At 34.4% G+C, this 24,797-nt stretch overlaps 1 protein-coding gene across 4 annotated transcripts in view; it reads right to left on the bottom strand.

Annotated features, from left to right (window-relative positions):
- Window positions 1-24,797, bottom strand: part of KIF21A (kinesin family member 21A) — a 166,409-nt gene that overhangs the window by 35,879 nt on the left and 105,733 nt on the right. For all 4 annotated transcript variants that reach the window (XM_081250315.1, XM_081250316.1, XM_081250318.1 and 1 more), the window contains exons 12-20: window positions 16,103-16,178; window positions 13,061-13,178; window positions 12,495-12,683; window positions 11,852-12,051; window positions 10,626-10,733; window positions 6,984-7,052; window positions 6,674-6,888; window positions 6,376-6,529; window positions 144-338 (exon numbers count right to left, since the gene is read on the bottom strand). In XM_081250315.1, the coding sequence (XP_081106441.1) occupies window positions 144-338; window positions 6,376-6,529; window positions 6,674-6,888; window positions 6,984-7,052; window positions 10,626-10,733; window positions 11,852-12,051; window positions 12,495-12,683; window positions 13,061-13,178; window positions 16,103-16,178 (1,324 nt within the window). The remainder of the gene's footprint in view (window positions 1-143; window positions 339-6,375; window positions 6,530-6,673; window positions 6,889-6,983; window positions 7,053-10,625; window positions 10,734-11,851; window positions 12,052-12,494; window positions 12,684-13,060; window positions 13,179-16,102; window positions 16,179-24,797) is intronic.

Below are 24,797 nucleotides of genomic sequence, written 5' to 3'. Positions count from 1 at the left end.
GGTGTGGTATACATGCAAAACCTAAGAATCACATTAAACCATAGATAGAAAATCTCTTCATATAAAAATTGAAAGTGTTTTTAATGACAAAAAATACAAAAATACTTCTTATTAAGTCATTAAACATTTCTTTAGTTACAAACCTTTGCTTCTTCCATCTGCATGATGTTGGCTTGACATTCAGAAATACTGTCATTGATATAATCTATATTAGCAGTTAATGACTCCAGCTCCTCATTGATGGTAACCACATTTTTATCTCCCTCTCCATTTTCCTTGACTATCTTTTCCCTTCTTTTTGAAAGTTTCTCTCGTCTTTTTGTGAGTTCTTCCCTTTGCTATTGAGAAAACAGATTGGATTTTAAGAAATTATTTTCATCTAGGACCTTGAGAATATTATGCCAAATGAAATGAGTTAACAGAAGGGCAAATACTGCAGGATTCCACTTATATGAGGAAACTAAAATAGTCACACTCATAGAAGCAGTAAATAGAATGATGGATACCAAGGGCTGGGGGAGGAGGAAGTGGGATCTGCTGTTCAGTGGATATAAAGTTTCAGTTATGCAAGATGAGTAAGTTATAGAACTCTTCTTTACAATATTGTGCTTATACCTAACAACACTGTGCTGTACAGTTAAAAATGTGTTAAGAGGGTAGCTCTCATGGTATCTGATCTTACCACAATTAAAAAAAAAGAAATGGAGATAGCTTCTTCCACCAGAGGGCAGAGAGCAGAAGCAAGAAGAACTACAATCCTGCAGCCTGTGGAACAAAAACCACAATCACAGAAAGACAGACAAGATGAAAAGCAGAGGGCTATGTACCAGATGAAGGAACAAGCTAAAACCACAGAAAAACAACTAAATGAAGTGGAGATAGGCAACCTTCCACAAAAAGAATTCAGAATAATGATAGTGAAGATGATCCAGGACCTCGGCAAAACGATGGAGGCAAAGATCGAGAAGATGTAAGAAATGTTTAACAAAGAACTAGAAGAATTAAAGAACAAACAAACAGAGATGAACAATACAATAACTGAAATGAAAACTACACTAGAAGGAATGAATAGCAGAATAACTGAAGCAGAAGAACAGATAAGTGACCTGGAAGAAAAAATGGTGGACTTCACTGCTGCGGAACAGAATAAAGAAAAAAGAATGAAAAGAAATGAAGACAGCTTAAGAGACCTCTGGGACAACATTAAATGCAAGAACATTCATATTATAGGGGTCCAAGAAGGAGGAGAGAGAGAGAAAGGACCACAGAAAATATCTGAAGAGATTATAGTCAAAAACTTCCCTAACGTGGGAAAGGAAATAGCTACCCAAGTCCAGGTGCACAGAGAGTCCCATATAGGATAAACCCAAGGAGAAACACACCAAGACACACAGTAATCAAACTGGCAAAAATTAAAGACAAAGAAAAAGTACTGAAAGCAGCAAGGGAAAACCAACAAATAACATACAAAGGAACTCCCATAAGGTTAACAGCTGATTTCTCAGCAGCAACTACAAGCCAAAAGGGGGTGGCATGATATACTTAAAGTGAGGAAAGGGAAGAACCTACAACCAAGATTACTCTACATGGCAAGGATCTCATTCAGATTCGATGGAGAAATCAAAAGCTTTACAGTCAAGCAAAAGCTAAGAGAATTCAGCACCACAAAACCAGCTCTACCACAAATGCTAAAGGAACTTCTCTAAGTGGGAAAGACAAGACAAGAAAAGGACCTACAAAAACAAACCAAAAACAATTAAGAAAATGATCATAGGAACATACATATCGATAATTACCTTAAACGTGAATGGATTAAATGCTCCAACCAAAAGACACAGGCTTGCTGAATGGATACAAAAACAAGACCTATATGTATGCTGTCTACAAGAGACCCACTTGAGATTTAGGGACACATACAGACTGAAAGTGAGGGGATGGAAAAAGATATTCCAAGCAAATGGAAATAAAAAGAAAGCTGGAGTAGCAATAATCGTATCAGATAAAATAGACTTTAAAATAAAGAATGTTACAATAGACAAGGAAGGACACTACATAATGGTCAAGGGATCAATTATAGAAGAAGATATAACAATTATAAATATACACGCACCCAACATAGGAGCACCTCAATACATAAGGCAACTGCTAACAGCTATAAAAGAGGAAATCGACAGTAACACAATAATAGTGGGGGATTTTAACACCTCACTTACACCAATGGAGAGATCATCCAAAATGAAAACAAAAAAGGAAAGAGAAGCTTTAAATTACACAATAGACCAGACAGATTTAACTGATATTTATAGGACATTCCATCCAAAAACAGCAGATTACACTTTCTTCTCAAGTGTGCACAGAACATTCTCCAGGATAGATCACATCTTGGGTCACAAGTCAAGCCTCAGTAAATTTAAGAAAATTGAAATCATATCAAGCATCTTTTCTGACCACAACACTATGAGATTAGAAATGAATAACAGGGAAAAAAAAGTAAAAAACACAAACACATGGAGGCTAAACAATACATTACTAAATAACCAAGAGATCACTGAGAAATCAAAGAGGAAATCAAAAAATACCTAGAGACAAATGACAATGAAAACACAACAATCCAAAACCTATGGGATGCAGCAAAAGCAGTTCTAAGAGGGAAATTTATAGCTATACAAGCCTACCTCAAGAAACAAGAAAAATCTTAAGTAAGCAATCTAACCTTACACCTAAAGGAACTAGAGCAAAAAGAACAAACAAAACACAAAGTTAGCAGAAGGAAAGAAATCATAAAGATCAGAGCAGAAATCAATGAAATGAAACAAAGAGAACAATAGCAAAGATCAATAAAACTAAAAGCTGGTTCTTTGGGAAGATAAACAAAATTGATAAACCATTAGCCAGACTCATCAAGAAAAAGAGGGAGAGGACTCAAATCAATAAAATTAGAAATGAAGAAGGAGAAGTTACAACAGACACTGCAGAAATACAAAGCATCCTAAGAGACTACTACACGCAACTCTATGCCAATAAAATGGACAACCTGGAAGAAATGGACAAATTCTTAGAAAGGTATACCTTGCCAAGACTGAACCAGGAAGAAAGAGAAAATATGAACAGACCAATCACAACTAATGAAATTGAAACTGTGATTAAAAAATCTTCCAACAGGGTTTCCCTGGTGGTGCAGTGGTTGAGAGTCCAACTGCTGATGCAGGGGACACAGGTTCGTGCCCTGGTCTGGGAAGATCCCACATGCCGCAGAGCGGCTGGGCCCGTGAGCCATGGCCGTGGAGCCTGTGTGTCCTGATCCTGTGCTCCACAAGGGGAGAGGCCACAACAGTGAGAGGACCGTGTACTGCAAAAAAAAAAAAAAAAAATCTTCTAACAAACAAAAGTCCAGGACCGGATGGCTTCACAGGTGAATTCTATCAAACATTTAGAGAAGAGTTAACACCCATCCTTCTCAAACACTTCCAAAAAATTGCAGAGGAAGGAACACTCCCAAACTCATTCTATGAGGCCACCAACACCCTGATATCAAAACCAGACAAAGGTACTACAAAAAAAGAAAATTACAGACCAATATCACTGATGAATATAGATGCAAAAATCCTCAACAAAATACTTGCAAACACAATCCAACAACACATTAAAAGGATCATACACCATGATCAAGTGGGATTTATCTCAGGGGTGCAAGGATTCTTCAATATACGCAAATCAATCAATGTGATACACCATATTAACAAATTGAAGAATAAAAACCATATGATCATCTCAATAGATGCAGAAAAAAGCTTTTGACAAAATTCAACACCCATTTATGATAAAAACTCTCCAGAAAGTGGGCATAGAGGGAACCTACCTCAACATAATAAAGGCCATATACGAGAAACCAACAGCAAATATCATTTTCAATGGTGAAAAACTGAAAGCATTTCCTCTAAGATCAGGAACAAGACAAGGATGTCCACTCTCACCACTATTATTCAACATAGTTTTGGAAGTCCTAGCCATGGCAATCAGAGAAGAAAAAGAAATAAAAGTAATACAAATTGGAAAAGAAGAAGTAAAACTGTCACTGTTTGCGGATGACATGATACTATACATACAGAATACTAAAAATGCCACCAGAAAACTCCTAGAGCTAATCAATGAATTTGGTAAAGTTTCAGGATACAAAATTAATGCACAGAAATCTCTTCCATTCCTATACACTAATGATGAAAAATCTGAAAGAGAAATTAAGGAAACACTCCCATTTACCATTACAACAAAAAGGATAAATTACCTAGGAATAAACCTACCTAGGGAGACAAAAGACCTGTATGCAGAAAACTATAAGACACTGATGAAAGAAATTAAAGATGATACCAACAGATGGAGAGATATACCATGTTCTTGGATTGGAAGAATCAATATTGTGAAAATGACTATACTACCCAAAGCAATCTACAGATTCAATGCAATCCCTATGAAATTACCAATGGCATTTTTTACAGAACTAGAACAAAGAATATTAATAGTTGTATGGAGACACAAAAGACCCTGAATAGCCAAAGCAGTCTTGAGGGAAAAAAACGGAGCGGGAAGAATCAGACTCCCTGACTTCAGACTATACTACAAAGCTACAGTAATCAAGACCAAATGGTAGTGGCACAAAAACAGAAACATAGATCAATGGAACAAGATAGAAAGCCCAGAGATAAACCCACGAGCCCATGGTCAACTAATCTATGACAAAGGAGGCAAGGATATAAAATGGTGAAAAAACAGTCTCTTCAATAAGTGGCACTGGGAAAACTGGACAGCTACACGTAAAAGAATGAAATTAGAACACTCCCTAACCATACACAAAAATAAACTCAAAATGGCTTAGAGACCTAAATGTAAGACTGGACACTATAAAACTCTTAGAGGAAAACAGAGGAAGAACACTCTTTGACATAAATCACAGCAACATCTTTTTTGATCCACTTCCTAGAGTAATGGAAATAAAAACAAAAATAAACAAATGGGACCTAATGAAACTTAAAAGCTTTTGCACAGGGCTTCCCTGGTGGCGCAGTGGTTGAGAGTCTGCCTGCCGATGCAGGGGACACAGGTTCTTGCCCCGGTCTGGGAAAATCCCACATGCCACAGAGCGGCTTGGCCCGTGAGCCATGGCCGCTGAGCCTGCGTGTCCAGAGCCTGTGCTCCGAAATGGGAGAGGCCACAACAGTGAGAGGCCCATGTACCCCCCCCCCAAAAAAAAAGCTTTTGCACAGCAAAGGAAACCATAAACAAGATGAAAAGACAGCCCTCAGAATGGGAGAAAATATTTGCAAATGAATCAACAGGCAAAGGATTAATCTCCAAAATATATAAAGAGCTCATGCAGCTCAATATTAAAGAAAGAAACAACCCAATCCAAAAATGGGCAGAAGACCTAAATAGATATTTCTCCAAAGAAGACATACAGATGGCCAAGAAGCACATGAAAAGCTGATCAACATCACTAATTATTAGAGAAATGCAAATCAAAACTACAATGATGTATCACCTCACACCAGTTAGAATGGGCATCATCAGAAAATCTACAAACAACAAACGCTGGAGAGGGTGTGGAGAAAAGGGAACCCTCTTGCACTGTTGGTGGGAATGTAAATTGATACAGCCACTATGGAGAACAGTATGGAGGTTCCTTAAAAAAACAAAAATAAAATTACCATATGATCCAGCAATCCCACTACTGGGCATATACCCAGAGAAAACATAATTCAAAAAGACACGTGCACCCCAATGTTCATTGCAGCACTATTTACAATAGCCAGGTCATGGAATCAACCTACATGCCCATTAACAGACGAATGGATAAAGAAGTAGTGGTACATATACACAATGGAATATTACTCAGCTATAAAAAGGAACGAAATTGGGTCATTTGTTGAGACGTGGATGGATCTAGAGACTGTCATACAGAGTGAAGTAAGTCAGAAAGAAAAAAACAAATATCGTATATTAACGCATGTATGTAGAAACCAAAAAAATGGTACAGATGAACCGGTTTCAGGGCAGAAGTTGAGACACAGATATAGAGAACAAATGCATGGACACCAACGGGGGAAAGTCACGGGTTGGGTGGGGATGGTCGTGTGATGAATTGGGCGATTGTGATTGACATGTATACACTGATATGTATAAAACTGATGACTAATAAGAAGCTGCTCTATAAAAAAATAAATTAAAAAAAAGAAAGAAATGGCATTCATCTATTCATATACAATGCAACCCCCCCCCACAAAGAAAAACTTGGCAAGTATTCAATTTACCCAGGGAACAAATTTAGAAAACAAAAATTAACAGCTAAGGGAGAGCATATCTATTTTCTATTTTCCACACCTTGAGGAGCCTATTCATATCAGCCTCCATATTGGAAATAGTCATTTTCTGCATGATGATGTCTGTGACCCTGCGTTCAAGAAGCTGCCACTTCATGCGAGCTGTCTTAGAAGTAAACATTCGGCCTGTCAATCCTTTCCTCTGATATTTTTTTCTAGAATCATATAAAAACAGACAAACATAGTTACTTATGTGCTTATTTGATTATGTACTGCCAAATAGTGAGCTGCTTTTCATTTAAGTCCAACTTTCAGTAATGCAAAGATTATGTCAGGAGGAACAGAAGAATCATGTTGACCTGGTTCCATTTGTCGTGGGTGTTGGTAAGGCCTGGACTCTTGCCACAGGAATTCTCATTTTCTGCTGGGCTCCAGCCCTTGATGCATCTGTTTCTATGGTGGTTGCACTGGAACCAGTGTCCTGAACAGGGGTATCAGATGAGCTCAGCTTCCGAGTGACTTTCCCAGCCACTTTATCTGACATGGGCCTTACTTGCCGACGAAGAGCTGTAACCTGAAATAGGAATAGAGGTTGACTCATGCTCTTAGTCTATAGAAATACATCATTTATCTCAAAGCCAGAATGTTTCCTCCAAATAGTCAACTTGCCTCTTCTGTTTTGCGACGAAGAACCACTTCTTGGTTTCTTTTTTGGGCTTCTAGAAGTCTAAGTTGATGCTATAAAATAATATTGAATAAGTTAAAATAGGAAACTGAAAGATATAATGCTTCCTACTCCTGCATTAACATGTTTCCCCATTCCACTGGGAACTGTAAGGGTTCTTAGCAGCATCTGAGCTAACAGCTTGCACCCATTACTACAGATACAGATATTTTATTCCAATAAACACAAAGGCATACTTATATAGCCATTTCTCTCTGAAAATAAAAACTTATCTCTGTGACACATACTTTTATTTAACAAACACTAATATAGGGCTCACTATATACAAATACTTTTCTAAACGCTTTACAAATATTGCCTCATTTCAGTTTTGCAGGACATTTTGTTTTTGTTGCTGGCTAAGGCGTGATTAGGAAGAAACATAGTTTAGAATATTTTCAATAGAGGCATCTTATAATATATACAGTAGTTATAAACTATTTTAAACATAGGAAGAATATATATTAATTGTATTAGCACTTTATAGTAACTTTGGAAATGTTATTTCCAAATAACATTGGAAATAAATGTTTTATTGTTGAACAATAAAACAAACTGGCTACCAATTTGTTTTTTAGGTAGTCTCTATGATAAAGACAATTAATTATTAATTATTTTAAGCCACTTTCTAGGGATATAATTTAGGAAATAATCTTGATCACAATAGTCTTGATCACAGATAGCCTTGATCACAAATGTCTCTTCTAGGACTTTAATTCTGTGATGTAACAAATAACTCTCCATGTTCTGTATCCCAAATTCAAAGAGATGATACATCTCAAATTTATACACATTCTTATGTTATCAGATGGGAATTCTTTGAGAAAAAGAATCTATCTTATCACTGACATATCTTAATTGCCTATACAATAATAGACATAGAAGTAAAGTTAATAAATCTTTTTTTTTTTTTTTTTTTAGGTGTTGGGGGTAGGAGTTTATTAATTAATTAATTTATTTTTGGCTGTGCCGGGTCTTCGTTTCTGTGCGAGGGCCTTCTCTAGTTGTGGCAAGCGGGGGCCACTCTTCATCGCCGTGCACGGGCCTCTCACTGTCGCGGCCTCTCTTGTTGCGGAGCACAGGTCCAGGCACGCAGGCTCAGTAGTTGTGGCTCACGGGCCCAGTTGCTCCGCGGCATGTGGGATCCTCCCAGACCAGGGCTCGAACCCGTGTCCCCTGCATTAGCAGGCAGATTCTCAACCACTGCGCCACCAGGGAAGCCCAATAAATCTTTTTTTAAATGAACTATCAAAAACTAAAATTAACCTATAGTTTTAACCTTCTTACTACATTTAATTTCTTCATATTAAAAATCAAATCTCAAGCTCATTCATATTTTTTTGTATGATGTACAAACATATTTGGTTCTCTAAGTGTTCAAAGTTGAATATTGTAAGAAACAACATATACAGGAGTTGAATATGCACACAAAGCAACAAATTAAAGGTAGAAGAACATCTGAAATGGTAGCTTTGTATGTGATTAGCCAGCCTCAGATCTTTATAACAGAACAGAGACATCATATGTTGTGGATAAGATTCAAAAGTTCAATCCCAGGAGTTAATTGTTCAATATTGAAATCTCTATACATCATATGAATTAGTAATAAAGAAATAGGTAGCATACATTATAAGGAAATTATTCCTGTTACTCAAAAGTTTTCATTAAAAACAAAATAAATAGCCCAAAAGTCAAAACAACCTAAATGCCAGCCAATCGAAGAATGGATTAGCAAAAATGTGCTCTATACATACAGCCATAAAAAGGAACAAACTACTGGGCTTCCCTGATGGCGCAGTGGTTGAGAGTCTGCCTGCTGATGCAGGGGACGTGGGTTTGTGCCCCGGTCCGGGAAAATCCCACATGCCGCAGAGTGGCTGGGCCCGTGAGCCATGGCTGCTGAGCCTGCAAATCCGGAGCCTGTGCTCCGCAACGGGAGAGGCCACAACAGTGAGAGGCCCGCGTACCGCAAAAAAAAAAAAAAAAAAAAAAAAACGAATGAACTACTGATACATGCTATAACATGGATGAACCTTGAAAACATGCTAAAATGAAAGAAACCAGACACAAAAGGCTACATATTGTATGATTCCATTTATATAAAATGTCTAGAATAAGCAAATCCATAGACAGAAAGTAGATTAAGAGCCAGGGAGGAATGGAGAGTGACTGCTAATGGGTATGGGGTTTCTTTTTGGAATTATAAAAATGTTCTGGAATTAGAGTGGTGATTGTTGCACAAACTTGTGAATATACTAAAATCTTGAATTGTATAGTTTAAAGCAGTGAACTTTATGGCATATAAATTTTCTGTTTTTAAAAAAAAAAACAGAAAAAACCCCACTGGACAATATGTTAAAATGTGCTTCTACTCGATTCCAGTAGGAACGTATTGGTATAAACAAGATCTAAAATGCCCAGGAATTGAAAGTGATAAAATAGACTGATTATTAAAATACATTAATATCCTGGGAAAATAAATAAATAAATACAGTCATAAATATGGGAGTCATCTGGCTACAATATCTACTTTTCTATCTCATTGCTCACTCTTCTCTATCCCCTTAATTTCATCTTTACCCCCCAAAGTAGATTTCTATTTTCTAAAATATCCTGTATGTTTATGTTTTCTTCAGGGAGAATTTATAAAAAGTTGGTGAGAAAAAAAGAACAAGGGCTGAAACCTAACTGATATTGTGGACAGGAAGGTGATGGCTTCTTTTTTTAAGAAAAAATTGTCATAAGAAATAACTATATTGCCAAAACTTTGGAAAGAAAAAATCCAATCAACTAAAACCTATAACCCTAATACAACCACATTTAGCATATTGATATGTATCCTTCAAATTTTTCCCTCATTGTAAACAAGCACGCATATATAAAATGTTACTCTACCCTTAATGTGAAATCATAGTCATTTTTCATTTTACTATGCAGTTTCCAAATCCTACTTTTTAATGGATGAATAACCACCTCTTAAATGGGATGAACCATAATTTATTTAACTGTTACCCTTACTGACACACATCTTAGTTGATTTTACTGTTTTCATTACTACAAATAACCCTAAAGTGAAGATTTTAACACACTGTAATTTGTCTTAGTTTAAATTATTTACTTAGTCTGAGTTCATGGAAGCAGAATTCTTGGGTCAAAGAATATGAAAATTTTTATAGCCCTTAGTAAAGCCTCTTCTAGTGAAGCCTGGTTATTATTCCAGGAACATTTATAAAAATCTCTAGTGGAAGCTGTCTTTGTAACCATCTTAAAATTACTATCTTATATAATACTGCAACTACTTCCTTGGTCTCCCTAGAAATAAACAGTCATTATTTGCCATTTTCTTCCATCTGATCATCTAGGAAATACACCTCCAATAAACTTTATAATAATATTATAGTGTTTTTCATAAACTTTTATATGGAATTACTCTAATCCACATACTATAATAAATGCCAAATTATAAAATGCTTATTTATTGTCCTTAACCTGTATTTAGTAAAGTTATCAAAAAATTTCTTTCATTTATTGAACAATCTTGTTGATGTACAATATTCTTACATAACTGAGAGTTAAAGTCCACTCACATCTCTTTTACGTTGATCCTTTTTTAATTGAGCAATCTCTCTGTTTCTTCTAGACTCTGTTAATCTGGCTTTTTCTTGTTCTTCTTTCATTTGTTTCATTAAGCGAACCTAAAATATTAGGTAAATACATCTATTGTGATTACCCTATCACAATATTCATTAAATAAATCACATGTATGGAAAAATGTTCTTAGGATTCTGAATATTTAACAAGAAAACAATGTGGAGTTTTGCTACACATTAAATGGTCAATTCTTATTTTTGTAAGATTAATATATTTATATTTCTAATACATTTCTAAAATACTTCTCTCAAATTGCTTAGTGTTCTATGCTTTTTATATTCAATGTCCAGCTGTTCTATAACTTGAATGATTTTTTGTTATCTAACTTATTATCAGTAGCTGTGTGACGTTGAACAAGTTACTTAACAACTCTAGACTGGTTTTCTCATCTATAAAATGCAGGTAATAGTTCTATGGGATTGGATTCCTCTGAGAATTCAATGAGTTAATACCTGCACTGTGCTTATAACAGTGCCTGGCACATAGTAAGCACCTAGCTATTTTAGCTATTTTTGCTGTCATCAGCAACTACACAACATAATAATCTACTTCTTAAATCATTTCCACATTTCCTATTTTAAGGAAACAACATTGATTTTCATGCCAAAAGTTAAGAATAATCTGTTCCACCACAAAAACAGTAACAGATTAGAATTCACATACTCTCTCTGGTCAAGGGAAGAAAACTTGTACTTTTCTATGCATGGGAATGATAAACACCAAATTCAAGATAGTTGTTACCTCTCAGGGAAAAGAGAATATGATCAAGAAGAGATATATAGGAAGCTTTCTGCATATCGGCAATGTTTAATACCTTAACCTAGACAGTGGATATATTGTTCGTTATGTTATTATCTGTGCTTTCTTGCATGTTTTAAACATTTTATACTTTTGTTAAGTTTGTATAAGAGTTTTGTTTTGTTTTGTTTTGTTTTTAAAGTCAGAGAAGCCCTGTTGACCACATGATTTTCAGCTACTCCAAAGAAAGACTTTGACTATGGATGACTATAGGAAACAACTTCTAACTGCCAAAAGGAAGTGTATCATTTCTAAGACTGGATTACATTTTATTGAATACAGGAAGAACCACAATAATTTTTTTTGGTCCCAAAATACACAAGCATCACCAACATCTACCGTTAATGGAAAATATAATCAATACCTTTGTTTTTTTCATTTCCATCACATCCTGCTGTAATTTCTTCAATTGCTTTTCATATTGGGACTGATTTTTAAGCAACCTTGCATGCTCTTTTTGAGCTGTCTGAAGTCTCTGCAGTTCTTTATTCATGGCTTGCAGTTTCTTTTCATATTCAGACCTAACTTTTTTTGCTTTTTCTTCTGAGTAAGATTCCACTGAGCCTAAATGACCAAACAATATTTGTATTTGTTTGTGTGAGACACAGATTTTTATTTCACAGATTTACAACTCATGACCTTAGACAAGAACTACCTCCTAAATACGAACCTCAGGAGTCCAGCATGCCTTTCAATCACTCTGCCTTTTAATATCTACTCTTATTTAACAATTATTGAAGTTTTTATCATTTTAATTTTTAAAAAGTTCCCAGCATAAATCATGGCATTAAAACAATTAGCCACAACTTTGGGAAAAAAATTATTAAATAGCCTAGACAGGTACCAGCATGAAAAAACAAAATAAACAGTAATATTTAACATAATGGGACAAATTAACATTTAATGTGACTTCTAATATTATTTTTTTTCTTGTAAAGGAAGACAGGATAAAAATCTATTTTGACAATTTAGTTTGAACTTTAATTTGAATTAAATATAATTCTTACCTAAGTTTTGAAGCACCTGGTCTCTTTCAAGCTGAGTGTCCCGAATTTTATGTTGCAGCATCATTAGCTTCTCTTCATACTGCTTTTTCAGCGTCTGCAGTCTTTTCTGGCTGTTTTCTAGTTCATCAATCAGCTTTTGCTTGATTGCAATTTCACAAGTAATGTTTGCTAAGTCTGCCTGATAATTGGCTATTATAAAAGAGGAAAATAAAAATTCTGGGATAGGCTATAATAAGAGCATGAAAACCATCATCTGTATCCAAGTATTCACTTGGCAGCTATAAGGAAAATATCCTGAATATACCAAAAATTTAAAAAGGGCAAAAAGATAAAGAGTGTTCACTTTGGTCAAGGACAAGAGATACCATTTGTAGCAAATAAGAATGGAAGTTACACAATGACTAAATCCAATAAGAGAAGAACATGAGACTTGGAGGGCATATATAGGCCAGCAATTATAAAAGGTGCTTTTATCAAGGATGAAATGGAGAATGTTAAAGAGTTTTCTGCCATGTTTTAAACAAGTGCCCAAAATAAATTTTTGTCCTTGTACCAAGGACAAGTACCTTTTTCATCTGACTCGGAATCTGATTCATCAGAGCTTTCACCCCCTTCAACGTCATCTTCTTCCTCCTCCTCTTCCTCTTCCTCATCTTCATGATCACTCACTTCTTGACTTTCTTCCTAAAATGTGATTTGTGTCCATTAATAGCACAATATTGGCAAGGCAAACTGATTACTTCATTAAGAGAGACTATGTGACAGAATTAGAACAAAAATTTTTACATTTTGTGTGGAAACACAAAAGACCCCGAATAGCAAAAGCAATCTTGAGAAAGAAGAACGGAGTTGGAGGAAACAGGCTCTTGAACTTCAGACTACACTGCAAAGCTACAGTCATCAAAACAGTATGGTACCAGCACAAAAACAAAAATATAGATCAGTGGAACAGGATAGAAAGTCCAGAAATAGACCCATGCACCTATGGCCACTTAATCTATGACAAAGGAGGCAAGAATATATGATGGAGAAAAGACAATCTCTTCAATAAGTGGTGCTGGGGAAAATGGACAGCTACATGTAAAAGAATGAAATTAGAACACTCCCTAACACCATACACAAATATAAACTCAAAATAGATTAAAGACCTAAATGTAAGGCCAGGTACTATAAAACTCTTAAGCAAAAATATAGGCAGAACACTCTTTGACATAAATCACAGCAAGCTCGCTTTTGATCTATCGCCTAGGGTAATGAAAATAAAAATCAATAAAAACAAACTTAAAAGCTTTTGCACGGCAAAGGAAACCATAAACAAAACAAAAAGACAACCCTCAGAATGGGAGAAAATATTTACAAATGAAGCAACTGACAAGGGATTAATCTCCAAAATATACAAACAGCTCATGCAGCTAAATATCAAAAAAACAAACAATCCAATCAAAAAATGGGTGGAAGACCTAAATAGACATTTCACCAAAGAAGACATACAGATGGCAAACAAACACATGAAGAGATGCTCAACATCACTAATTATTAGAGAAAAGCAAGTCACCTCACACTGGTCAGAATGGCCATCATCAAAAAATCTAGAAACAATAAATGCTGGAGAGGGTGTGGAGAAAAGGGAACACTCTTGCACTGCTGGTGGGAATGTGAATTGGTACAGCCACTATGGAGAACAGTATGGAGGTTCCTTAAAAAACTAAAAATAGAACTACCATATGACCCAGCAATCCCACTACTGGGCATATACCCTGAGAAAACCATAATTCAAAAAGAGTCATGTACTAAAATATTCATTGCAGCTCTATTTACAATAGCCAGGAGATGGAAACAACCTAAGTGTCCATCATCGGATGAATGGATAAAGATGTGGCACATATATACAATGGAATATTACTCAGCCATAAAAAGAAACGAAATTGAGTTATTTGTAGTGAGGTGGATGGACCTAGAGCCTGTCATACAGAGTGAAGTAAGTCAGAAAGAGAAAGACAAATACCATATGCTAACACATATATATGGAATCTAAGAAAAAAAAATGTCATGAAGAACCTGGGGGTAAGATGGGAATAAAGACACAGACCTACTAGAGAATGGACTTGAGGATATGGGGAGGGGGAAGGGTAAGCTGTGACAAAGTGAGAGAGTGCCATGGACATATATACACTACCAAATGTAAAATAGATAGCCAGTGGGAAGCAGCCGCATAGCACAGGGAGATCAGCTCGGTGCTTTGTGACCACCTGGATGGGTGGGATAGGGAGGGTGGGAGGGAGACGCAAGAGGGAGGAGATATGGGAACATATGTATATGTATAACTGATTCACTTTGTTATAAAGCAGAAACTAACACACCATTGTAAAGCAATTATACTCCAATAAAGACGTAAAAAAAAAAAAACTACTCATGGAAAAAAAAAAAAACCCTAAAACTAAAGCTACCACATGACCCAGCAATCCCACTCCTAGGCACGTTTCCATAGAAGACCACAATTTGAAAGGATGCATGCACCCCAATGTTCACTGCAGTGCTATTTACAATAGCCAGGACATGGAAGCAACCTAAATGTCCACCAACAGTGGATGAAGAAGCTGTGGTACATATATGCAATGGAATATTACTCAGCCATAAAAAAGGGATGAAATTCTGCCATTTTCAGAGATGTGGATGGACCTAGAGATTGTCATATAGAGTGAAGTAAGTCAGAAAGAGAAAAACAAATATTGTATAATATTGCTTATATGTGGAATCTAGAAAAATGGTGCAGATGAACTTATTTGCAAAGCAGAAATAGTCAAAGATGTAGAGAACAAACTTACAGTTACCAAGGAGGAAAGGGGGGAGGTGGGACGAATTGGGAGATTGGGACTGACATATATACACTTATGTATAAAATAGATAACTAATGAGAACCTACTGTATAGCACAGGGAACTCTACTCAATGATCTGTGTTGACCTAAATGGGAAGGAAATCTAAAAAAGAGTGGATGTATATGTATACATATAACTGATTCGCTTTGCTGTACAGCAGAAACTAACACAACATTGTAAAGCAACTATAATCATTTAAAAAATAAACAATAAAGAACAAACAAAAAAACAGAATCAGAGTTAGAATTTTTCTTCCTCCCACAATATTATGAAGTGTGCCTAGCCGTATGACTTAATTTTGCCCCAGCTTCCATTATGGTGCTTTATATTTAATATGCACAATATAGTCTCAATGAATAATTACAAAAAAACAGAGAGAGACTGTGATTATAAAATACAAGAGCAGAAAAATTTCAATTTTCATAAGTTAAAAATATCAATCCACAATTTTAAGGTTATTTTACAATAATTCTGTCTTAAATCAAAGAGTACTTCATCTCTCTTAGTATTCTATCACCCCATACACAATGCTTTCACAGTGCACAAGATTGTGAGTTGCTAATATTTAATAGCTCACATTTCTGAAGAAAAGAAGTACTCAAGGACACAATTTAAAATGGATGTATGATAACCGATTCTCTTTTCTACATATAAGTTAGTACAGTTATCAGCAACAAAGAACAACCTAATCCAGGGACTCAAAATTACAAGTTTATTCTCTCATACTTACAACTTCTAATTCATTGCTTTCTTTTTCTGAAATACCCTTTTCTTCTTTCTTCTCTTGGTCAGTGTCTGTAGCCACACTAAAAAAAAAAAAGAAGCAAAAGTGTATGATGCTAAAGTAGAGAGGAAAATTGTTCACTTTTTTTCTCCCAGATTTTTAAAAACCATCAATTATTTTTGAAAACAAACTAGAAGAGCTCATCATTTAACTCAGCAAAGTTATCATGTATGATACTTCAGAGGAAAATTGAAACTGCCATTCAACTCATAGTACAGTGATTTATATCAATGGAGAAAATCTTATTTTCTAGAAACACTAAGGAATAGATTATACCCTGGAGCATGACACCTGATGAGACAGCTAAGAACTAGTCACCATAACATTCAATCAACTAGAATGTAGGCAAATTAAATTCAATGGAAATAAAAAATATTTTTGTTTTCTCATCTAAATATATAAATTTTCCTCATCTTAATACAAAGATATAGAAACTGCATTTTTTATTAATGTCCTAATACATTTAAGAATAAATTTAAAGATCAGAATACATCTGCCCACAGTAAGCTTGTCTATACCGGATGCATCCATCACAGTGTTCAGGTCTCCCCTGGTAACAGAATAGTACAGGTTCTTTTCTCCTAGGTTATACCTGTAGCACAGGGCTATTTCTCATAATGTTCTCACAGAAATGGGTCTCTGTACATCAGAACTGTCTGAAGTTCTGCCTGACCCCTGATTGAATAGGAAATTCCAGGATCTGCCACAAGATTCACCATACAAATAAAAGCTTCCTCTTCAGGTATCGGTACAGCAGCCCTAACTATTGATATATACAAATGTCACATAATGTTATAGCTAAACTAATTACTTCAGCCCTAGTGGCCATGAGAAAAAGAAGACTCTATAGTGAGCAAAGTTTTTATATAGTTAAATCACTCTGACCCTTCAGGGTTTAGCAACCACCATCAATTATGCACAGAAGTTACACTTCCGTTCATTAGACTCCTACATTTTATCAAGCTAAATAATATTAAGAAAGTGAACTTTAAATGAATTTACATATGAAAATTTTCTTCTTGTGCTATAGTTAACTTTTTAAGTCATTAAGAATAAGAAGAATACTTGAATAAAGCAATACTCTCCAAATAAAATTCTTCTAGAAAGAGCTTAAAATTTTTACCAGAATAACTTTATAACAGCTATCATTTCTTTCAGATATTCTGCTACATTAAACAATTGCCCTATTACATGGATTTATTTTTAGCTTCTAGGCTAAAAAATTAATCTCATTTAGGTGCTGGTATTATTATTAAACTCTAATGTTTAACTGTAGGTCCCAATTCTCAAAGACATTTTTGAACTCAGAACAAGATGAACACAAATACTTTTCCTTTGTAAGCACTTTTCAGAGTTCTTAATTTATGTTTATTTAGGTAGTTATTTCTGTAATTTCTGTCTTCCCCATTAGACTGTAAGCCTCATGAGGGAAGGGATCATGTCTGTTTGGCTCAGCATTACATGCCCAGTACCCAAGGGATGTGCATAATAAATGTCCATGAAGTGTTTGTTAAATATATTAATCTCTATGATTGTGCATGAGTACCTCTGTTTGGAACCTCTGCCTATGTGTCTCACACACTAATTATGTTGGGGTAGAATAGTACAAATTGAAAGATGCATAAAGATGCATGGAAGACAGCATATTACTAGAGTGAGAAGAAACTACCAATAGGAATATCAATAAAATCCTCTTAACTGGAGAGGAATCAAGTAAACTATAACAAGGTTCCATGAGTTTGTTAAATCACTTGTTAGAGAAAAATGTTGAATATACTGAATGCCTATCTTACATCACTTGTATTATAATAGGACTGTTCATTTTCCATCATCACACATTTCAAGATGAAAATCTAGAAAGAAACTCCCCCTTCATCCAATCATCTGATTCAAAGGCCAGCACGATGTACTCAAGTAGTGCTATACTTGAGATAGGCCTAAGGCTTAAGACTAGGAAAGGAGCATGTGTTAGGAAAGATATCTCCCACCACATTTCTTATCCCCACCCCTATGCAGTCTCCCTTCCTCAACAGCAAATCTTGCAGCATACAATTTTTGTTATTGTCAGTTCCTTCATTACTTCAAGCTCCAACACAAATTCCCTTTTATTCAGGTTTATAGCCATACAACCACCTTGTTTCAAATACTTGACCTAACACACCCTCCTACACCCTCCAAGTCACCGGAATCCAGCTTAACAAATGTTATTTTCACTTATATATGAAGTTAACTCATGTATTATAAGTTGTTTGTGCCAATTCTGATGCAGAAAAATCAGCAGTTGTTAACTTTATTAATTTACCTGTATAAATCATGTAAGGTTTAAGCTTTTAAAGTACACAATTTGATACTTTATGATTATTGTACAGCAAATATTCAAGTTTCCTTCAATAAAGTGGGGAAATTTTATATCTAAAATAACTATCTAAGCAACAATGAAAAATATGTAAGTTTGCACTTTACATAGAATCAGAATCTTGGAGCTGGAAGGAACACTAGTGATCAAGTAATTTAAACCCTTTGACATTTGACAAGCAATGTCAACATTTTTGTTGACAACCAAAAAAGAAACTGTGGCCTGGTGAAGCTTATCAACTCAAGGGGACTTAAAACCAGGTGTCATGACTCCAAAGCCAGTCCTCAAAGTTCAGTTCACAGACAGAGAAGCATCAGCATCACCCAGGAGCTTGTCAGATATGTAGAATCTCAGGCTCCATGTCAGTCCTACTGAGTGAGAATCTTCATTTTATCAACACTCCAGGTTATCTATATGCACATTCATGTTTAAGAAGCCCTGTCCTAGAACACCAAACAATTCTGCTTTTGTTATCTATAAGGCATCATATAAAAATTGGAGGCAAATGCTATTCATTAAGTATATTTAAAGGACTTAACTATTTTAAGGTGGGAAAATGTTTCCATTACACTACTTTAACTATACATTTTATTTTGACCTTTCAAAAGAGAAAATTTCTCACATTTTAATGCTCTAAGTTAACTCCAATGATAAACATAATGTCCTAAATATAAACTAATTAGGTGAGTCCTAAGATGACCTACACATAGAATTATATTTTAATTATAGAATTATATTTTAACTATATAATTAAAATATAATTCTACAATAAATTATAGAAACTTTAGAATACTATGTAATATGTAGGGTATAATTGTGGAATGTAAATTATTAAATAACTTAAAATATAATTTATGGTTTCAGCTATTTAAAGTAAGAGATTAGTTTAATTGTTGCACAGTAAAAGTTCTCAAGGCTTATTTTTAGTAAGAAATAAAATTATAAAGTGGTGCTTCTAAAATAGTTAATATTATTTTGAAACCAGTTTATTTCCTTAATCATTTTGATATTGTAATCATGAGACATTTAGAAAAATCTATAAAGAGAAGTTCTAATAAGAAGTAAAATACTACTTGATACTTGGTTAAATAATCATAATATTGAATGAGTAAAATGCAAATTTTTATTATATTGGGAGTTCAAGAGTAGTGCTTCTAAATTTTGCTCAAATTTCAAATGGAAAAAAAAAGAGAAGATCCTGTTTTTGATGCTGACTTCAGGTACATTTTAAAAGCAAAACTTGTTTTTCTAATTCCACCTTAAATATGCCTTATAAATCTTATCTGTAGTAAGGCCACAGTTTCCTTTTACTTTGTTGCCATTTTAACGTTGTTTTCCCAACAAAGATTACACAAAATAAGGAAGAGATGAGAATGAGCCCACCCATGACTTAGCATGTGCTGCAACAAAATGCGAATTCCCACCGAATTAATAATTCCCTGTCTGTTCACAAGTTTCCGAAAGGTATATTCTGAAAATCAAAGGGTGGGGCTCTTGGGCCAATTTTAGCCGTCAAAATTATGATAATCTATTCTAAATTCACATGAAATTCCTGAATTTTAATTCATATAACCATTGGCCTTTATTCTCAAAAAGTTTTTTTTTTTATATTTTCAGTGTTTTTGTTAATTTTATAAAATCATCTTTATTTTTAGGAGCACCAAGCTAATCTAGTCTGAAACAATCTATAATTCTACAGCATATATCCTTTTGAATGGCAACTAAGTATTTAAATGACATTTTAATAAAAAACCTGGGAAATATTCCAACCTTCTTTCTTCTCGATTGCTTTCCTCAAGTTTCTGTAGCCTTCAAAATCACGAGGCACAGTATTGGAAGGCCAAGCCAATGAAGGACAAACCAGACAGTAAAAAGCGAAAGTGATAAGAAGGTAAAAATGATACATGAGCTTGAAGACTTTAAAATAAATTTTAAAAGATATCATCAAAGGACAATACACAGTAAAAAGGCAATACATTTTGTATGAATAAAAAGTAAGAAAAACAAGCAGCATTATATCTAAGAAGAGTATATATAGACTATCAGTTGAAATTATTCAGCAGTAAAATGTACAGTCTCAATTTATAAAGTTGATAAACAGTAAGAGTATTTGGATGCCATTGCTTTTCTTAACCTGAAATGGATCAATTTTCTCAGCTTCCAAAACAAAAGCCTACTTCCAATGATATCCTCTCTTCCTTTGTAAACCTTTACAAAATACCTTTTTATGGCATCATTAAAAGAGCTTCAAAAAGTAATGCCTTTATACCATAATATGAAAATACCATTAATACTACATACTAGGATACTAATTTTTAAACTTGTTTTCTATCTCAATATACTACATGTGAACATCACTAAATCTAAAAAATAATTCTATTTCAAAATTATACATGAAATGGTATTATGGTCAAATGAATATGATTGTTATGATATCAGTGGAAAACTGTAATTTTATTAACTGAAAATTAATATCACTGTACTAATTACTAGACTACCAAAAGGATATATCTAAGGCAAAGGTGGCAATAAAATGGGAAATGTAGTACTTTCCATTAGTAAGGTTATTTTTCAACCAGCAAAGTATGAGAAAAACTATAAATATGTATTTAAAAGCTTTGACATTTAAAGAATATTCAATACACAGAATTGGGAATCTTTACTCAGTGGAATGTACTGAATACCAGTATCTCTCATGTAGACAAAAAGATAGATGTGCTAGGCTCTGATTAAGCATATAGCAATCTTGATATAGTACACTTCTGCCTGGATTCCAAAAAAAAAAATTTTTTTTCAGAATCATCAGTATTTTAAAATGAAGAGATTGAGTCTTAGTTATGAATTATTTCATCAAGGCAGTTCTCATTTTAATTTTATAACATGATTTTTATTTGCTGGCCTGTGATTGTTTTTCACAATCAACTTATATACTGCTATTGCAAGAGACTAGCAATCTTTCTGAGAAAAAAATTCTGCAGAGTGATATTTACCAGAGATCAAAATGTCCAGTATAATGTTTAGAAAAGGGTAAGAAAAGCCATCACCTAAGAAATCTCTGTGTTTCTAGAGTTTCAACCTGACACCACTAAATACAAATATAATGCAGTCTGATGAATGAATTTTTTATAATGCAAGTCATTTAAAGTTAGATATCCAAAAATATGGGGATTAATGTATGAATGGTAAATTTTCTTTATCCATATACACCATAAAAAGTAAAAAAAAAAAAAAAGTCTAAACTAGGCTTATACTGATGATAATTAGCTATAATGACTCAAAGGATATGGTTCCCTAGTAAAAAACCCAAATTTTCTATTTTCAACATGAAGAAATATTGTTTACCTTACACTAGAGAGCTATATTAAAACATATGGATAATGTGAGCTAATAAGTAGATAAACTTTAGATGCCTTCCCAATTTTCTCTTTAAAAAAACATTACAATCAATAGTTCCAAATGACAGTAGAGGGGCAGAGATATAAACTGATACTTCTCCATAATTTAATGGAGTTCAGTCTTTATTTAATTTAGTTCCATTTATAATACCTCTTCCATAGTTAAATGGGGGGGATGACAAATCTTGCTAACCGTTCTAACATTTGTGTAACTAAAAAAAATAGTCAATGTAGTCTATTCGATTATTCTTCCTTATTTTCTTACTACCTACACTTTTGGATTATTTTACAGCTCAACAGAAAATAAGCACAGGAAGAAGAGCCAACTTTTAAACCACACATCTTAGCAATTGGTTGTAGTTTAGATAAAGACTTTGACAAGAGGGTGAAAATTTCATGTAAAACAGGACTTATGGCATCCTCCTTGAACACAAATGTAGCTTCTGACATAAAAATGATACAGCTGCACCTCCACCAACCAACGCTTGGTGTCAGAGGCCCTGTAGTCACTACAACCAAAGGCTAACAGCACAAAAACAAAGTAAATGAAAAGACATGGAGCTTCTAAAGAATTTGTGGATTCAGTGGGAGAAACAGAAGTAGCTATGAGAACTGGGACAGCTGAGCAAAGCTGAACCCAAAGGCCAAACCCCAGATAGGTTTTGGAAACTGTCAACCAAAAGGGGTAACAAAAATCTTCCCTACACTATTTAATTTTTTTTCTTTATGAGGTTGCTGCCCAAATTTTCAATAGTTGGATTAATGCTTCCTCTTTCAAAATTACAAATATCCCTAGAGGAATTTTATTAGTTTAAGTCATTTCCACTGGAATGAGTTCCTTTCTCTAGTCAGATGGCTTTGTTTCCAACTTTGAATTTAAGGAGATGAGAGAAGAAAGTAGGTGATTTTGAAATTGGGAGTACTTCGGGCTAGGGAAGAATTACATGACCTCATGGGGACACAGAAGGTCAGTAGGTAGGAATAAGAGAGAATGGCTAAGGCAGAAATTCATATTTTCCCCCAAAGGTTGGTCAACATTCATGGAAGGGAAACAAAGTTTCTTTCCCCTATTTTCCTTTTCCTATTCCCTTTTGAATTGCTCTTACCACACTATAGAATGAGTAAATATCATTTCATGTGAGTGAGTTGGGAAACCTGGACATTATGTACTTGTAACACTTTCTAGAGAAAAATTAGTTCCAAGTTCCAAATGATTTTAAATTGAACTTACTTACTATATATGCAAGGTTGAGATAGAACCAAATTTTGCAATGTTCTCTTTGATAAATAAAATAAGTAAATATGAGGCATGTAATACAACTTAACCAGAATCAATACATCCAAACAGAAGCTACTGCCTCCATAGAGTTCCTGTAGAAGACTAATCACTAACTTCAGTAAAGCTGCTGTCATTCTAAACACTTTATTCTGTTTTGTTTCAACAAAAACTCTTTATTATTTTTTGTTTCAACTGTAGCAAACCCTTTGGCTAAAATGAGAGCTTACCAATATTTTTAAAAAAGGAATTTACATTACATGCAGTTAAAAGTTATTGGTGATAAATGAAATGCTTTATCAAGCTGAGTAAAATAGAACTATTTATCAGTCAAAAACCTTACAACCCTGCATTGTCACAGAAATAACCTGCATCAGAGGTATAAATTTAGGGTACCTATGATCACTATAAAAACGTCAAAAGTGCCTAGGTTTCTATTGGGATCCCTATCTGTTTTTTATTATTCATACCCAACAGGTGATTATGGTAACATCTCTAAATTTACCTCAAAAGGAAAGCAGAATCAGCTCATGACCTTGAGAAATATACCCTTGCTTATCCTTACTTATTATTCATGAACACAAACCACCTACACCATTAAAAACAAGTCATACCATTTCACATTTTGACCAACTACACAACTGAATTTTACAAATAAATGATAAGTCATGTGCAGAAGTCTCATTTTCATTTCCACAGTATGTTAGGTCAAACCAGTTTTGATAATTCTGTGAACACTGTTACAGTTTTAATTGCCCTGCATAAGAACTAATCATTATATATTTCTTAATGCTGCCATAATCAGCCATCCATGAGCAACATCTTTTAAGACATTAGTATCTTAAGAATGCAATTTCAATTGCAATGCCTCCTAACCATAGATGTGCAACTCCTTGTTTTAATTATTCTAATCAGTCCTTTTTAACTCAAGGACAAACAGCAGAATTAATTTGGAGAGTTTAAACCTCTAATAACTTTGGTCAACTGACTATTCAAAGAAGAAATGCTTGGTTGTCAAAATATATTTCTAAGTAAACTGAGCAAAGCAGCAGCTAGACTAAATGTCAATAGTAATTCTAAAAAGTGCACCTCCATAACAAGCTATTTGACAAATAAGATATATTTTCCCCCTTTGGAATATCTAGCCAAAAATGCTTAAAATTAATTTGACTGGCATGTTCAAAATATATTCTACGTAAGTAATTTGACTGCACCATTGAATCAATATGTAAACAATTTATGAGGTTTTAACCATTCATAGATTACAAGTGGTCATATTTTAATTTTCCTCCTCTTCTTTGCATCCAGTTGATTTTAGAGGGAGATATTACCAGGATGCAAGGAAAAGGAAGCCTAGAACAGTGGTGAAAAGCTGAGTAACTCCTTGTTGGAAAAGTCAGAAAGCCTGAAATAACATAAATAACTTTCACATAATCAAATTAGAGCCCGCAGAAAATACTTAAGAGACCAAATGATATTAAATGACAGTCTGATGAATTAGTTTAGCCTTTAGTTAAACTAATCTAGACAGGAAGCAGAATATATCAATGAGACTATTTAATTGTATTAGAAAATGGAAAAAAATGAAAAGAGTAATGGTAGAACAAGCTTTTC

The sequence above is a fragment of the Mesoplodon bidens genome (assembly GCF_964165515.1).
Source record: "Mesoplodon bidens genome assembly, chromosome: 11".
Taxonomy (NCBI): domain Eukaryota; kingdom Metazoa; phylum Chordata; class Mammalia; order Artiodactyla; family Ziphiidae; genus Mesoplodon; species Mesoplodon bidens.
The sequence above is the reverse complement of the archived record's forward strand: the minus strand, read 5'-3'. Positions and strand labels throughout refer to the sequence as shown.